Raw genomic sequence first — 18,805 nt, forward strand, 5'->3', positions numbered from 1 at the left:
CATTGCCAAGGCAGTAGCTTTTCCATAGGCAGTAGAAATTGAAGAAATAGGAGCATTACCAGAAACACGCCCTGGGGGAAGTTGTTCTGGCACAAGGCCATTCTACCTGCACCTGAGGACTACGCTGAGCTACAGCTATTTTCATAACAAAACACTTGACAAAAACAAAACAGAAAAAGGAAAAGCAAAACCATTGAGATGCTCATTTAGTACATAAAGACTTTTCAAGAGTGACTCTGCCCAAGCCTACCTTTGATATGGTTATTACAGGCTCGATCAGCATAGTTTGGATTTCTTTATGATAATAACTATGCAGACTAGCAGGGAAATTTTGAAGAGAACCTAAATGATTTAGGAGCCCATGCTGTTGCAGCTATTGGTATCTAACCTAACTAGATTAAAGCTAGCGCAGGTAAGTCTAGACATGCTGCAATCACTTCTCCGATTGCAGGGCTCAATACTTACATTTTCCTCAGTTACATTGGTGCAACCTCAGAGTCTTGACTTGACATGCTGGCATTGAGGGGAGTTCCGCTAGTATGAATGAGAAGGCATTTATGTAGTTTATGTAGTATACTTAATATGACCAGGTAGGCTAGCTGTGTTTACTGTTGCTGCTTGAACATATCGTCATTGCTATTAGGGGGCTCCTGCAATTACGATATTACCTATTCTACTAGCGTCTGGTGTGTTTTCAGAATGTAGTCCAAGGTGTTAATCATTAATTAATGTTTGCACAGCACTTTGAAGCTGAAGTGCTATATAAAAGGCTAAGTTTTGTTATTAAGGAGAGACGATAGGGTGTGGGGGCAAAGAGGCTAACTTTAGCTGTGTTGTATTTTCCACAATGCTGTTCCACAGGACAGCTTAGATTAGCTGCTGAGATAGCTGCAGCAACACTGCCCTGTGACGCATCTCTCAGTAAACGTGTCAACATAAAAAACCCTAACATTCTGATTTGAGGAGGAAGCAGGGCACTCACATGGCTACTCTACTGGCTACTTTTAGATGTCCCCATAAGTTCTGGCTCTGTCAAATACACAATAATACAATTATTGCTTTGACTATTAACCATTGTTTGAAAATTCTGTGCATGGACAGCTTTGCTCTATAAACTATCATTTACAGTTCTCTGATCCATGCTTCCATTTCTTCTATCAGTTACTATTAAAAACAAAGGCCCTGCAGTCAGCTTTGCACCTGTGCAGAGAAATCACTGAAGTCAATGGGCTTCACATAGGCCCAAAGAGCCATCTGCAAAGATTCAGTTGGAGGACCAGGGCCAATGTTACATGCCAGTTAGTACAATGCAGAATAATAGAAGCGTATGTTCCACTAAGCCAACATTTCAGTTAAGTCTGGTGTGTGTGAATTAAACAAAAGAAAATATTAAGTCTGATGGTCACACAATACTCATGTGAGCCTAGAAATATAACACAACTCCTTAAAGAAACATACACCAAGAAATCACACACATACATTGACTGTACCCAATAAATGTCAAAGGCAGAGGGAAAATGGCATTTCTCCCCATGATTTAATATTCCATACAATACATCTGAAGCTTCTTCCTTCTCTCTCAAAAAAGAGACCGGTGCAGCGGGAAGAGCTCTATCATGATTAACAGGAGTGTCGTATGTAAGGTTTGGGAGGTAATGGTCCCGCTCTACTCAGCTCTGGTGATCCTCAGCAGGAGGACTGTGTCCAATTCTGGGTGCCACACTTAACAAACAATGTGGCCAAATTGGAGGGAACTATAGGAGAGCAGCAAAAATGCTCAAAGGGCTAGAAAACAGGATCTGTGAGGACAGATTTAAAAAAAAAGTTGACATGTTTAGACTTTAGAAAAGAAGACTGATTGGAACCTGATATAAAGACGACAGCGATCGATTGGTAGAACAAGTGGTAGTGGCCTTCATCTTCAGCAAGGGAGATTTAGGTACAACATTAGGAAAAATCTAACTAGAAGGATAGTTAAGTGCTGGATCAGGTTACCAAGGGCAGTTGTGGACTCGCCATCATGCGTGTTTTTTATCAACAAGTTAGACAGGCACCTGTCATGGATGGTCTAAGCATACCTGAGCGGTCTATGTGTATGTATGGGGGAGCGGGGTCTGGACTAGATGATCTCTCGAGGGCCTTTCCAGCTCTATATTTCTATAATTCCTCTTTAGTATCTGCTCACTGCCAGAATTGTGTTTATCTTAACAGTTTGGCATGTGTAATAAATCTGAACATGTCTCAGCACAAATTAAATGCATACATATTCCCTTTTACTTCTTCACCTTAAGGGGAAAAAAAGACAAATTATGCCTTGTGAAGGAGCCATTTGCTATAAAGTGTAAAAATGCTTTAATATTAATATTTTATAATAAAATTCATGACATATTTATAAACACTCTATCAAGCATTTACAACTGAACCACAACTGAGAGCTTGTTATGGAATAAATAAGCAAGGACACAACTAGTATGAAATATACATCTCAATTTTTATAATTGTGTGTGCTTTATTCTTACACAAATGGAATGGAGATGTAGAATATTTACACTTAACAAAACTGTAAGCTGTATAATGTATTTTGTAAACTCCAGTTCAGATTCTGATTATCCCTAACTACATCTGGCTTGAGAAACATCCCGTCAAGCAGATACACAGCATCAAGTATCAAACAAAAGCAGTGTGTGTACAGCCTGTTGCCACTCAAAAGTTCAGACTAGCCAGTTCAAATTTAGGAAACAAATCCAAAAATTAAGATAATTAAAAATTCATTATTCCACTGGGGGAGGTCAACAGTGTCATTTGTTTAGATGTGATATACCCTCTCAAATGCTGTCTTATGTCAGGCTTTTGTGGTTAGTCTAAACCAGATCAACGAACTGAGTGAGGTGCCAACGCAGTGTGAGGCCAACAGGCAGAATCTGGCCCCCAGTGGTATAGTGTTCTGCACCTAATAGCTCCTGTCACTCTCAATAAGAGCTTTTGTGTGCCAAACCCTTTTGAAAATCCACCTGCTGTTTGGGGCAGAGATGCTGGCCATTTTGTTCTGTGCATTCTGCACCTAGCACAGGGGGGCCCCACTCCATGATTGGGCCTCCTACACGCTACCCCAGTACAAATATTAAGTCATAGTAGTAATAATAGATCCAGGTGGGAGCTAAGTACTTTTAAAAATCTCGACCAAACTGTGAGTGCTGAGGAGTTTGGAAAATCTAGCCCTTAATGTTATGGAGTAATAGACTGTTGGTTCCTAAATATTGGCTAATATGGGGGGAACTATTATATGTAGCTACAGCTGAAATGGGATGAGCACCACTCAAGTCAATGGAGCAACAATGCTGTACACCAGCTGAGGATCCAGTCCCACCCCCACCCCCGCATTCTGAATAGAATTTAAATTGTCAGTGTTGATAATGGGTTGTGCCCCATAATATATTTCAAGGGAACTGTTCCTCTTCTGATGTATTGATGAGCAGTTATTAATGCTGCGCTAGTTGACTAGATGTTGTGTTATAATTTTTGACGGGACTGGAAAATATATTTACTTCATTAAGAAATGGACTCAAGTGCATGAAACCAGTCACCAGACAAAACTCATGCATACAATTGCAAAGAGGCTGTTTAAGAGAAAAAATCCACATTCAACATTGTGAGAGATGCAAGACCTCCTTTTGTGACTGGGGAACATGGTATGGCTTTAACTCTGAGGCTGTAAAAAGAGGACAGAGGCTTTTGTTCTTGAGTGCTTATTCTACAAATATTTACACACATGGTCACTCACTGAATAATCCTTTTGTGGACTTAAAAAGCAAAAAAACCCAAGCCCCTCCCGCCACTTGACTAAATTTTGCTAAGCATTTGTAATGATGAAAGTGTAACACACCATCAAACTTTCCATAGAAAAATAATATAACTAGCTGAGATGGTGTCCACTAACTAGGTCACTAGGACACATAGCTAGAGATGGCTCATAATTATTATTAGCTCAGATTCAGCATTGCTTTCCAGAGTGAGGATTTGAAATCCCAGTGCAAGGGAGAGATTTAACCCTGACTTTTCTTTCACAGCGTGCCTTCTAGCTCATCAAACCACACTGGCTCATCAAACCATGCTACCTATTAACACAGTTACATTACTTATTATTTATTTTCAAGAGCGCCTTTAATATAAGAGGTTACAAAGTGCTAGTGTAGACAAGGGCCTCTTTAACTGGCGAAAAGGGGAATTAAGGTAGAAAGAGAGGCTCTTGCACTGGGCAGTTAGACCACTAGAGTGTAAGTTCATTGAGCCCCAGTAGTACTAAGAGAGGCCAGTGCACAGAAGATGAATTATGGGAAGGAGAAATAAATAGTTTGAAATATTGCACATCTGTACAAAGATAGCAAGATGTCAGTGTGATCATTCATGGATGGACAATAAGTCATGATATTTTTGGTTCAACTTAGACCCTGTGGTGCTACACATTGTGCCAGAACATAAGAAATAGCACCAGTGACGTGATCTGACACTTTTCCTAAAGGGTCCAGCATGTGCATGTTGTCTCTTAGACACCTACAAGTTTTTTTATATAGACAGAGAGAGATCTGCTAGTGTTTACTGGTATTAGCACCAATATGGTCTGAGGCGCCAAACTGATTTTTTTTTGCACCAGATGTAACTGAATTAACTTCATATTTCTCTTCTCCCTGCCACCCAATGCAACTTCAAATGGCTGCATTAAAAAAATTAACTGCAGCACTGAGTATGCGGTAACATGAAACGCAAAACATCAAGACACAAAACAAATGGAGGTATAAACCCTACAGGAAATAAGACCTCTCATTGCTGCTGTTGGTGATTTTTTTTTAAATATATATATGTTTTATTTAAAAAATATAAGAAGTGCAATGGCAACTTTAAATTGGAAGCACAAACAACAGACAGGAAAAAATAAATAATGTACTACAGCAACCAAAGACTGATGGAAAAATTGATTGTACTCAGCCATAGTGTTACTGTTCACTGTAAAGCACAGCACATGACAAAACAGAACATTTACTAATAGGATAATATCTTAAAAGGTCGCATGCTGAACTAAGAAACAAAGAAGCAGATGTGGTTGCTTAAAAACAGAGTTGAAAATTAGAATGGAGTTCCTGCTTTGGGATACTTGGTTATCAGTTCAGGTGGGCTCAGGCCCAACCTGAGACAATAGTACTTTGTCAGCATGGAAATATCCATGACTTCCAAGGATCTAGGACCTTCCTGTGGATTTCTGCATAATTATCCAGAATCTAAGCTTTTTTTTTTATTATTATTTTTTTTTAAATGTCTAGCCCTTCTGGTGATGGAGATAGTTTAGAAACTCTACAGGTATTCTGTCTTTGAATCTGTGCTGGCCAGGCAGAAAAAAAAATAACAATAGAGGAAGCATGAACTTCTCACATCCACTTTAATGCAGTGTTAACCATGAGGCCTAATGAATGCTACAGTACCCATTTGTATACCCTGTCACTGCTGATGGCTGTTTTATAAACATCCAGCTAATCAGCCTATTTACTGAGAGTGGCTGCATGTACCTGTCATATCAGGACAGCATAGAGACATAAGGCTGAAAGTTTTGGATAGACAAGTAATTGAATATTCTATCAGTAACTCGGTAACTGAAATGTTTGCCCTTAAAATGTCATTACACATTAGGATCGAAATAGCCACCAGCTAAAATGTGTTGGACTCCTGCAGTATTTTGTGGGTTTTCTATGAAATGTGGTCCAGCACCAGCAAAGGCAGTTCATCTATTTGTAACTATCCTCCAGATGTGGTACAGCAAAATCTGTATCAATATATGAAATAAGGGCCAAGTGAAACAGCAAGCAAGAACTTCCCACCCCTGCCCATATACCCCAAGCTGAAATTCCACAGATTTTCCCCAAATTCCCCACAAATGTCCATTGCCCCAGTCCAGTGAAAACACCTGTTGACTGTGAAATGAAATGATGACACAAGATAGTCAGTGGCCTGCCGGCAAAAAGGACTAAACACTTCTGGATTTCACTTACTGCATAAGGAATGATTATAAAATGTTTTCCAATGAAGATTACAGCACCCTTCAAGAGAGAAAATAATACACTGCATTCAAGTCCCTGACATTTTGCCTCTGAAAAATCATCTGTTTCAATTTAAAGAAGCATCATCCTAGTATTTCCAAAACAACAACAACACCCTGTAGGGTAGTCAATTTGAGTTCTTTCCATAGGAATTTATCATGATTAAATAAAAGGCAAGAGAAGGATTAAGTTGGAAAAAAAAAGCAAATTGCCATCTAAAATTTAAGAAATTATAGGGTTTGTTAATATTATTAGATAATTTGTTGCAAAAAGGGATAGTGCAACTTGAAGGTCCTCTTTACATTTTACAGCCAGACCAGGGTGCAAATATTTAATCTTTCAATTAATTAATCTTTACAAAATATCTCACAAAACATTTTTCACCTATAGAAATTAGTTTCTATACATCAATATATTTTAATTTTTTATAAATATTCCATCATTAAGTGCCTTCTATCAGTATAAATGATAAAACAGATAATCCAAAATTTTAAAGCTTTTCCCAGTTGTATCCCTCCTTGTCAGTTTATGTACTGTGAATCCTTACACATGTGAGTGGGTATATGTGTGATGTGAAATGCTTCTGTTCTCTTCCCAACACCAAATTCCATTGAAATAAACTACAAGGGGTTATTTCCTGATATAATGGTGTGTCCAGAGGAAAAAGAAATGCTTGACTTGGTTTTGGAAATCAAAACATGTGCATAGTTACCAAAGTCAAGGTGTACCAACTACTGATGTGCAATGACAAGCTTAGCACCCAATCCAACTTCAATGGGAATCTTTCCATTGACTTCAATAGGAGTTGGAACAGGTTCTATGGGCTCAATCCAGCAAGGTGCACGTGGCCCTGATCCACCAAAACACTTAAGCACATGCTTAGTCCCATTGACTTTAATGGGACTACCCACAGGTGTATGAACCGGGGTCAAGTGTTCAGCCCCTTGCAGGCTCAAGCCCTACACGAGGTTCAAGAGCTAGGAAATGTCTCTTTAAACCGATCAACACACTGAGCTCAGCCACTGAAATCGTTCATGATGTCCATGTGGGTGCAGTAGTGGCTAGCTCCCTTTGACAGAGGGTCCCCATGTCAAAAGTTTATACCTATAACAGGTGCTTTGCGCACACAAGAGATTTGCTTTGTATGGTAAAAAGTCTTTTTGTTCCTACCCTTTTGACCCATCACTGTCCTTCAAGGCTTCAAACACTTTGTGTTGTACATTCATAAAATTTCACATTGACTGCAAGAACATAAATGCAACAAAAACAGGAAAGCCTCAAAATAGCATAGTGTAGTTTTCTTCTAAATATTCTTCCGTCATAATCAGAGGTGCAGTTGCTAATTTATAACTTTTCCTTTGAAGGAATCCAGATGAAAGGCCCAGATTGTTCTTCAATTACAAGTTTGCATTGATTATATATTTCTTCTAAGCTTTCTCCTTGGACAATAGCTGCAAATGAAAACAATTCATTTTTTAATTGGTACAGTCTACAGCAGCAGTTGTCAGCACAGTTTCAATATTAACCTAGAAGTTGATAAAACTGGAAGAAATAATAATAATGCACATGAACTGTGCAGTGTAGGGAAAGCCATGCACCCTGAAGATCCCAAATGAGTCCAATACAGTGGTGATCCACCAAAACAGAGATCCAATGTCATTGCTTATTGTAAGAGCATTAGCCTGGGCTCACCTTTGCTGTGGCAGGGAAATAAATATGGCACCTTGTTGTGATAGCCTGAAAACCTGCATCCCAATAAGAAGTCACTTCCAAAAGAGAGCAGGATGTGGGATTTCTGTTGTGGGAAGTCAAGCTTTGCATTTTGCCAATGGACTCCTTAGGAGCCCTGCCAGTGGAAGCTGTAGCAGGAATACACAGTCCAATTTCTGACTGACCTGGTTGTGGCCCACCCTTCTTGAACTAGTTACTGCCCACTTTTCTAACAAACCTGGAGCCCCAGCTTCTGTGGCCATAACTTCATCCTGGCAGACTGTACCCTCATAGGGGCCATGGAATTAGGCCACACCTTTCACTAATGTAAAGATTTTTACTGCTGTAAGATTTTGTGGGTGACCCCAGGGATAAGGCAAAAGCTGAACTGAAATGTAGGTCACCATTATATGTGTTCACTAAACCTTTCCTATATCTGGGGAAAATTAAAACATTAGAAAATTAGTAGAGTGGCTCTTCAGAACATAACTAACTAGGTAGAAACTGTGTAAAGGGTAGCTGGAGATACTTTTTGTGCAAATATGTTCAATTAGAGCTGGTAAAAAGATGGCATGAGCTTTTTGTAATTTTTGTGTGAAAACTTTATCCCTTTATTCACTGCAATCTGCTATTTCATCAGAATATTTTGTGCAGCTCTACGTTCAGTTGCTACAAGACATACAGAACATAGTTTTGTAGTGTTTAGCCATCTTTAGAATATAAAAATACAAATGTCCCTTTGCTTTGTCTATAACGAATTAGTTACCTAGGGTTCATACACCGACCTGTTTTCAAGAACACCTCTCTATTGCCAGTGTTTTGTTGTAGCCCAAAAAACAGTCTAGACGTATTTGTATTTAACCCTTCAAAACTTGACACAAAGGAACATGCTTCCTCTATTGCCAGAAAGAGGTGTTTTCTGTTTTCATTTCAGCACACACAACACTATGTTTTGAAAGGTTGCTTCTTGAATGAAATGTTGTGCTTTCTGAAGTTCTAGGTCTGGCAATTTTTGTTCTCAGTTTTACTGCATACATTGCAATGCTATTAGGCTATACATAAACCACAGCGCACATTGGGTAAAATCCTGGCCCCATTTCAGTCAATGGCATAACTCCCATTGACTTGGACAGGATTTCATCTAGTATTGGCAAACTAGCTCCCAGTTTTAACACTTCAGTTGTGTAGTTCTGGCAATGGTTACAGGGAAATGAGATTATTTTATTTTCCCCACAAAGATTAGACTTTGGGCCATGTTCATGTCATGTATAATTGGGTACCACTTTAGTGAAGCTGCATTTGCTTTTGCCAACAGTGAGTCTGGTCTAGTATTATTTCATATTTTATATAGTGAAGAGATCATTTGCCAAAGGGAGAAAATGATCCTCTTAGGAAATGAATTTCAAAAGTGCCGGGTTTGTTTCCCACTGCAGTTAATGAAGGTGTGTGGTGTCTGCACTGCTGAAAATCAGTTCCCTTGTATTTAGCTGCTGAATATGGATTTAGGTCCTAACTTTAAGGCAACTGAGTCTGAAAGCACTGACCTATCACCTGCTTTTCATTCTTCCATGGCAGAGCTACAAAATTATTTACAAATGATTTGCTATTTAAAAATCCTTTTGAGGTCAATATATTGTTCACAATGGTAAAGCAAATGCAGAAGTCCAGCAGGATAAAATTCCTCCTGACTTTAATGGGAGCAGGATTGGGACAATCAGGTCTCATCATGCATCACTGAAGTCAGTAGGAGTTTTGTCACTGACTTCAACAGGCACATAATTCACTTCATACATATTCATTGATAGGGGGCAGTGCTGTGCTAAGTGTTGAATGCATTCAATTCCCATTGACTTCAATGGAAACTGATAATGCTCAATATTGGGCTTTTACTGTGGCACTCATTCTTTCAGGCTAGAGATAGAGCTGACTTGTGGTCATGGATTGAACCCTTGGGGACAGGTGTTTTGAAGTGACTTCATACCTGTAAAATATTCTCCAAATTCTTGTTCTAATTTAAGTGCTCGCTCGTAGGTTTTCTTGGCTTGTTCCTCTGTAAGACGTTTGTTCATTTCCCTAGAAATATATTTTTCAATATTAGTTAAAAGTAATTAACAAATCAGCCCTTTATTGAATCTGAATTGCAAAAAGATTGAAAGTCTTTCTAAAAGGTAAGCTGTAATTCAATCAGAAATTATTGGTCTTGAGACAAGAATTACGGGGTGGAATTCTTTGGCTCATGTTGTGCAGGAGGTCTGACTAGAGGATCGTCATGGTTCCTTCAGGCTTCACAATTTATGCAACAATGAAAGCTTAACCTTCTGCAGTTAGACTGCATGGAGATGCAAGAGAGGGGTGACAATGTCTTATCCTAATTCATGCTGGGAGCACAGAGAGGCCGGGGCAGAGTGTGGGTGAGGTGATGGCACCATTAGCAGTACAGGAGAGACTGCTGAAGAGGGGCTGTCCCTTAATGCCATGGGAGACTTTTAGAGCGCTAGAACAGAGTGTAGGCTTTGTGGATCCTAAGATTACAATGGTGTGGCTCCTGTGCAAAACTCCCACTGAATTATTGTACATCTGTTATATCTACAAGGACCTTCTTACAGTTAAACTCACACCACCACTCATTTTGTTGTAACTGGAATTTCAATTTGCATATTAATTTCGGAAATTTCATTTTATTTTCCAATAGACAGAACTTCATCAAGTGGAGTTCACTTTCAGTAGGTTCTGCTGTCCGTGTGTGCACGCGCACGCTTTAGTGAATGAGAAGGAGAGCGTGTATATATTTCTTAGGCAGACACAGATATCTTAACTTCAGGAACAAGAGAAAAATCATAGGGACAAACAAGGGAAACCCCAAACATCTCTGGATTTATAGACTCTCCCTGCAAATGAGAGCAAATGATTCTCCCTTTTTCCATGGTGAAGATACAGCCATGAAAATGTAGCAGCTTAACAGAAATATCTCTAGCCCCCAGATAGCAGGTATTACCGATAAAGACCTGACTGGTAACATTTATATTGTGCCACTGAGGCACAGCTGTCCTTTGGGTGCAGTGTGGAGATGCACCATCCTACCAGAGCTTGGCAAAGGATTTTGCCTCTGGAAGACACAATCCCTCCCTAAGATTGCCAGCCTGATTTGCACCCCTGTGTGCCTCTGAATATGCAGGGATTACTCTTTTTCCTGGCTCCCACACCTTCCCTCTTCCCCCACAGCCCACTCACGCGAAGTCTAAGGACCATCTGGTACTAAGTCCTGCCAATTTCTTTCCTCCCCACCTCTTCAAAAACAAAACCTAAAGAAATGTAATGCAACCCTCCCTCTGTTAACACGAGTTGAAGCAGGCAGTCAAAATCACAGCCAGCCACGAAAACTTGACATTTCCAACAGAAAAGGTAGCTTGATGATGTTCCACATTCGTAGTATTTTCTGTTCCTGATTTTTCTAGTTAAAGGAGTAGCTTCTGTAATAACATTTGTATTGTAAAATGTAGACCATAAATGTACTAGATACCAGTAACATTCTTGTATTGCATTAGTTTTACCATTTGATGGAGCACACCACTTAATTACTGTAAGAGATATAATTTTCTGTACATGTACAGCTGTTAATACCGTGTATTGTAAGAACAATGTCAGAAAGAACAATGTCCATGTTGATTTAGTACTTTGTGTACACCAGAAGATGTCCAAAGTCTTAACAATAAAATACAGACCTAGTTTGCTTTACCTTTTCTATAACATCATTACTTATTTTTCAGAAGAGCAGGGAACTTTGTCAAGGCAACATAGGGAAACAAGCTCACACCACATTATAAAAGGAAGCATCCTGTATTTCACATAAACCTCATTTAATGTTCTGCACTGAAACCACATGAAAATGTGGTAATGGACTGTATATGGCATGACATGTGATGCATGTAGGAAATTATGTGCATGATGATGCATAAAGAATGATCTGTGAGTGCATGACAGCATGCATTTGTTACAGTTGACCTACCCCTTAGTTTCTTTCATCAGGCACAGAAATCTGCCTGCTGAAAAATGCTGTATATATATCATGGGTAGCTAAATCTACGAAAATGTATTTCTATAAATGTCTCTAAAGTTGGCTGTTTGTATAACTGAATGTGTAATCCCATTAATGTTGCTTCATCAATTAGACAATGTTTGTAACAACTTCTCTGTAAAATATAGTACTCCGGCTCCATCACTCCAGGGGGTAGATTTTCAAGTACAGGATAGGGAAGGTTTATTTGAAAACATATGTCAATCATTTATGGGTTATATTAACAGGTTTGGCATTAGTATATGTAAATCTGACTCATAGTACTAAGTTTGTAACTTTACCGTTCAATGGAAGGATTGCTATCTACCAAAAAGTCTTCAGGCTGGAATCTCATTCATGCTGAGGTCTTGTACTAGCAGTGTAAAGGGGCCTTAATTTATACTCACTTTAAGATCTTTTTAGATATTGCCTGAGTGATGTAAAGGAGCCTTAGGGTAAATGAGAATTGGGCCCTTCAGTTTTAATTAATCATTTCAGTGACAAGTCATCTCTATGGTTTTCGTCTTTGTGTTTGTTCTAGTTGGCAAATTTTTGTCGGGTGTGCTTTGTTTGTTTATTATATTGACGTTGAACATGTTTGTGTGACAGGGAGTATTAGTTAAGTGTAGTTAAATCTTATGCCTGGTCTATGCACAGTTTATTGTACTGGTATAACTATTTTGGCTATGGATGTAGTTCTTTACTGAAATCATTATACCTGTATAATTAATAATGTGGACACAATAATATTGGTATGAAGGTTCTCGATTATTTCCCTTCCTGTACTGGAATATGGCACTTTTATACCTGTGCAACTGCATCTGCACTAAGGGTGTGTGTGTGTACTGATGTAACTATGCTGGAATAGTTAAAGTGGTACAACTTGTGTGTGTAGACAAACCCTTAGCGGTATTACTTGTCACTAGAAACCTTAGATTACTAAGGCCATGTCTACATGGCAACACTCAGGAAAGTTAAGGTAAATCAACTGAAGTTAAAGCACGTTAAACCCCCACATGGCTGCTCTCATTCAGGAGTAAAGTGGTCTTAGTTCCCTCTAATGCAATCTTCTTTGGAGGACTAAGCCCACTTTACTCCAGAGTGAGAACATCTGCTTGGAAGGTTTAACCCTGCATTTTAACTCCTGCACATTGACTTCATACCTCTAGGTGATTTGCCTTAACTTTCCTGTCCCCTTGTAAAAAAGCCTGAGACCTACTCATTTCACTACAGTACAGTTCAGTGACGTGGGTAACTTTCCTGGGCAAGCAGCTCAGTGTTGTGTGCCATTATCCTCTTGACATTGGCCTCAGAAAGAATTGTATTAACTATGTTAAGAGGTTTTTATTCATACTGGAAACTAACTATTGGTGATGATTCCATAGGAAGACACATATTAAAGAGATGACTTTCCATGTGTCGGCTGCAGGGGAAAGCATGGAATTTGTACATGTTTAAATGTTTTGGAGTGTCTGATTTCTATATATTTCCTATTCTTTTCAGGAATTTTTTAGTCTTATTCTGTTTGCATAACGTACTCATATAAACCATGCTACAAGGACTCTAGTTGCTGTTTGTCCTACAAAATATTGATGTTCTAGTTAAAAGCTCCTTCTGCAGAGCATTTCTAAAATAAGACATTCAAAGATCTATAAAAGCCTCTTATTCCAGAAGCAAAAAATAATGGATTTCACATTGTTTGTCCCTGTAGTACTGTCTGCACTGATGAGATTTGGCTGAAAGCTTTTTTTACTCTAATGAAAGTAAAAAATAGCCTACCTAATTTTTGATACATATCCTTAAAGAAACTGCCACTAACTCGACAGGATTTAGGCAGACCAAAACTTAGTATTACTTCTGTTTAATAATAGGATAACAATCACAACACTTTGCATGTATATAGTGCTCTTCCTCCATTGAGCTCTTCTTATGCTGGGTAGGTATTCTTATACCAAACAAATCAAACCTTTACATTATCTCTATCTCTGTTTTCTAATTGTTTTGAATCTTGTATGTGTCTTTTCTGTACACTATATGCTTATCAGACATGTGGCCATCTTTATTTCTGAGTATTGTACAGCACCAGACACAGTGTCAGTGCTAAATAAATAATGAAAACATTTTACAGACGTGGAAAACCCCGAGCATCTAAGTTACTTCCCCAAAAATCAAATGGTGAGTGGACACAGGATATAGGTTGTCTGACTTCCATTCTCAAACAACTAGGTAATGCTGACTGGTTATTTATTGTGTAAATGAAAATAAATTCTTTAGTATTCCAGATTTCCTTTGATTTGTTTGGTTTTCCTGACTTTGGAGAACAGGCAAAATGCTGGCATGAGACTTTTGCTGTGTCTGCTGAGACAGGAGTCCAAAACTAGCCTGGAGGATTATATACTTACATTAGTGGCTCCAATGATTTAGGCTTAATGAAGATAGCAATGGGATAGAGTTGTGCAGCTTGTAACCGTTTAATAGCATTTCCTGATACATCAAGTATACAATGCTTGCCCTGTTGGAAACAGATGAGGATGTGTTTATTTCTGCAGCGTTTATTGCAAGTCAACCAAAAGAAAGGAAGGAAGCCTAAAATGCAGTGTTCCAGAAAACAAACATTACTAACTCACCAAGAGAAGGCTAGGCTCCAGGGCACTTACTCGGCTGTTTACTTCCACAATATTTCTTTTGCCAGTGTAAGAAATAAATTGAAGATGTGGAAGACAACTTTATCAGTTTTGGAAGATCAAATAGGATGAACTTAAAGGTGGAAGGGGAGGGATTTTATGTGGACATCAGCAAATATTGTTCCTAAGTATAACAGCATGCCCTTGCACTTGAGGTCCAGAGCAGGACGTCAGGAGATCCAGGGTCAGTTCCTGGCTCTGACACAGACTTCCTGTGTGACCTTGGGAAAGTCCCATAACCTCTTTGTGCCTCATTTTTATATCTATATAATGGGGCTAATAATACTTACCTACCTCACAGGGGTGTCTGTAAGGCTACAATTATTGATGTTCATGACACATTTTGTGTTATGTATTGTTGTAATACTCAGCATTTATAAAACACTTTTCATCTTCAACTGCTTTACAAAGATGAACTATTTAAATAATCTGGATACTAGTATATAAGGTAGGTGTGCATTATTCTCACTTTACAAGTAGAGAAACTGAGACACAGAGGTTAAATGACTTGGCCAGGGCCACAGAAAGAGCTTGCCTCAGAGATGGGATTAGAACTTAAGAGTCCCAGGCACCTAATCTTGTGCTTAAATCACATCCTTTCTCCAAGGTCAGAAAAATATAATGGAGATGTATGCTGACTGAAAGGTAGGAAGGGTGTTTTGCTATCCATATTGCTATGATGACGTTATGTTCTTGGATGCGTGGTACCACATCTGGAATAGAAAGAACTCCAGACATACTGACTGGTTTGAATGCTGCCCAAAGGCAGTGCTCCTGGGATTGAAGACCAGTGCAGAGAAATTCCACACCTCCAGATGTTGTGAGTTACTTAGCATACTTTGGGCACGGTAGGCATTCAAATAGTACTCATGGGCACTTAGCCTGAATTTAATTATATTCCTGTTGCATCTAGAAGTTAAAGTGAAAGGGATGACTTTGCAGAGAAGAATGACACCTTTGGTCAAGAGCACTGGTGCATGCAGACCCTTCACTACATACTGGCAATGGTCTAGTGTATCTTTAGGAGAACAAAAACCATACCTTTCCATCTCAGCTTAACTCTGAGTTTATTGAGAAGAAACTTTGCACATTTAAAACAAAAGGAGAGAGTATCCTGATGGTATCAAATAGTTTGGTCTTTGAAGAGATGGGATGGGGCTAGCTGGTCTTCTCCCAAAGAGGTGAAAAGGGAGGAAGTTTAAAATAAATAACATTTACTATTTCTCTTCCATGAAATAACCCATGTACAACTGGACCCTGGACAAGAGAAAAATATGCTCCCTGCTCTTAACTTCAACTTAACTCTCAGTATTACCACACTGGGGGCAAATCTACTCATGGTCACACAATGGTGTAAATCCAGAGTAATTATATTGATTACCATGGACTTACATCAGTGTAAAAGTCAGAGCAGACCCTAGACCAATGAGAGTCTTGCAACTGACTTCAATGGGCGCAAGTTTAGGTTTATAATCCCCAGTCAATCTTTTCATTACATTTCTAGCTTTTTTTCCCCTCTTTCTCATTAAGTTTCCCCCTCATTCTGTCAAACCAGTCCTGGCTGGCCTGGCCCCCGTCATGGCTAGGTTCTTTACTTTCAGAGCGATTCTAATACCCATAAAGCTGTACGAAAATCATGGATTTTAATGCCGTAAGAGCAAATTATAGCAGACACTGCAACTTTTTATAGTTGCTACAAATTTCAGCCCTTGGATGCTGCTGCTGGGGGCAGGGACCATCTGCTGCTGGGGGCAGGGAGCAACCTGGCTTATAGTGGCAGCCCAGCTGCCCTCCGGCTGAAATGGGACCCCAGCAGCTTGGCCCAGTAGGGAGCTGCAATGCAGGGGGGAGGAAGAGCCAGTGCTGCTGCCGCCAGTGGGGTGAGGGTGCCTGGTGCAGGCACTTCTGCCTGCTCCTGGCTGCAATGGCAACTCTCTCCTGGGAAATTCAGGGGCGTGGGAGCAGGGGTGGAGTTGCAGTTTTGGTGTGTCCACAACTTTAGCAAACCCACAGCCACAACTTCTAAACGAACAAAAAAAATCACAACTTGTTTGCAGCCTTAAATATCCATAATTTTGAGGACACTATTTTGAAGATATTTTGCATATTGACAGCTGTTTGGAAGGGTGCGGTGGACAAAACAGGCTGTGTTGCAAGTGCAGTAAAAACGGATGCAACCTACCCGTTCTGCTACGAATCTCACAGACTGCACACTAGTCCCATATAAATTATCATTGTACTGCCCAGCTTCTATAAATTTGTGCTCCTGGATATCCTTTTCCATCTGTTCCCTCGAAGTGACAAAGTGATAATCTCTCCCATCCACTTCATAGTCACGCTTCGGTCTTGTGGTGTCTGCGCAGACCAACAAAACATGGGAAAATTAGGATGTTTGTAGGCACTTTTCTCACAAAAAAATACATTACTTAACAGAGACCATTCCTGGCCAAATTCAGATCTGGTGTAAGCAGGAGCAGCTCATAAGTGCTTCCAGCATTTCAACAAAGGACTCCCATAAAAATGTCCCCCTTATCCCATGATAAGATCCAAGTCCTAGGGGAGAGAGAGGTTAGAGAGAGACAGGCTGAATGACTAGGAAATGCATCCAATATGCTTTCTAATGGGTGGGAAGTTTAGGAGCCAGAGCTCCCTGGGCTCCCATGCTCCCTGGGAGCCTGCATGAGCTGGTTCCAGGGTTCTTAGCATCTCACCTGGCGGGGGGGGAGGGGGGAGAGTCCAGGCTCCCACCAGGCGCAAAGCCAGGAATCCCAGGCTCCATGGGTGACTGGCTACCCCGCTGGCTGACTTCCTGGGCCACCCTAGTGGGTGGGCAGATAAAGTGCTTGGCTCCCCATCTCTCTGGACTACCAAGGAGCTAGCAGCTGGTTTCCTGTCTGGCTTGCTTGCCTGGTGAGTGAGCTACCTGGCTCCATATCTTCCTGGGCTGCTCTTGGGCAGGCTGCTCAGCTCTTTGGCTCTGAGGGCAGGGGGGCTGCCTGGCTCCCTAACGGGTGAGGTGGCTGGAAATTTCAATTTGGGGTCTTCCAAAATGGATTTTTACAAACATTTGTGTTCCGTGGGAAATTTTGCATTTCTGACTTTTTGTTTCCCCATTTGGAACAATTCCCTCCCCTAGAAATGTGAAATTTCCCATCAAACAGAAATTCTATTTCCTGCACAGCTTCTACGAAACAGCGCATCTCAGCTGGATCTTGGCTAGGAGTTTTACATCTCAATTACAGATTTTAAAAATTGCTTTTGAGAAATACGATTACATAAAATAAATATTGATGCTGCTTTTGCATTGTATGCATGACATCAAAGAACATAACAACTGTTACAGAATTCAGGAGTAGGCAGAAAAGAGTACTTACGTGGTACACATGATCCAAACTTATCAGGGAATTCAGATATCAAATCATCATTGAGCCGATCTTTTATAGGACCCAAAATAATAACAGGTCTGGTGTAATTAACTGAACAACAGAAAGGAAAGTGATATTCAGATGAAGACTCTAACTTTTCTTTATTCTGACAGTAACATCAAATATTTACACTAGCTCACCAAAACTGATTTATAGCTCATAGGTGTGGATTGAAGTTTTAGAAGATTTTTAGATGCTCATTTACAGTAATAAATTTATTTTTGTTGCACATGAGAGAGGTGCTATTTTGTACACCAGGTCCTATTCCAGAGCTCTCAGATGGAGCAGACCTTTGCAGCCAATGGCCTGCTCTACTCATAGCCTGATGGTATATAATGACTATCTTTGACAAGGCGGCTTATAGATGCTATCAGATGAACCATGTCATGAGAAATGGGAAGGAGACTGAGGGCTAAATTCTCCTGTGAGTTACACACAATCCCAGCGGGCTGCGTCCACACCGTGGTGTGTAGCTACTCCTGGCAGTGAAAGGCCCTGGCAGGGGGAAGGCATCTGGGAAAATCTCCTGCAGTGTGGAGCTGCCAGAGCCTTTCCCTATAGCAAGGAGTCAGCAGAACAGTACACTGCTACAAATAGCAATGTAGAGGGATCAGGCAGGTCTTTACTCACTTAAGCAATGCCTCATTGTTTACAGTACTATTTATACCTGTGCTGGGGGTGTGCAGTGTATGTTCTTGACATGTCACCATAAGGTGTGTGCAGTGTATATGTACCATACAGACAAGGCTTTAGCCCTACGGTTTTATAATCACAGCAGAGTACTTACAGACTGGCATTGTGCAGGATAACCTGCCATAGGTAGAGGCTTATACTGTGAGGGAAACA

At 40.1% G+C, this 18,805-nt stretch overlaps 1 protein-coding gene across 1 annotated transcript in view; it reads right to left on the reverse strand.

The window, feature by feature from the left end:
- Positions 1-2,340: 2,340 nt before the first annotated feature.
- The window catches only part of DLG2 (discs large MAGUK scaffold protein 2), a 1,500,569-nt gene continuing 1,484,104 nt past the window's right edge, over positions 2,341-18,805 (reverse strand). The window contains 5 exon segments of the mRNA XM_043504108.1: positions 2,341-7,537; positions 9,778-9,869; positions 14,253-14,362; positions 16,717-16,889; positions 17,909-18,010. Of these exon segments, the coding sequence (XP_043360043.1) occupies positions 7,431-7,537; positions 9,778-9,869; positions 14,253-14,362; positions 16,717-16,889; positions 17,909-18,010 (584 nt within the window). The 3' untranslated portion in view covers positions 2,341-7,430.

Source organism: Dermochelys coriacea, chromosome 1, assembly GCF_009764565.3.
Source record: "Dermochelys coriacea isolate rDerCor1 chromosome 1, rDerCor1.pri.v4, whole genome shotgun sequence".
In the NCBI taxonomy this organism is placed as follows: Eukaryota; Metazoa; Chordata; order Testudines; family Dermochelyidae; genus Dermochelys; species Dermochelys coriacea.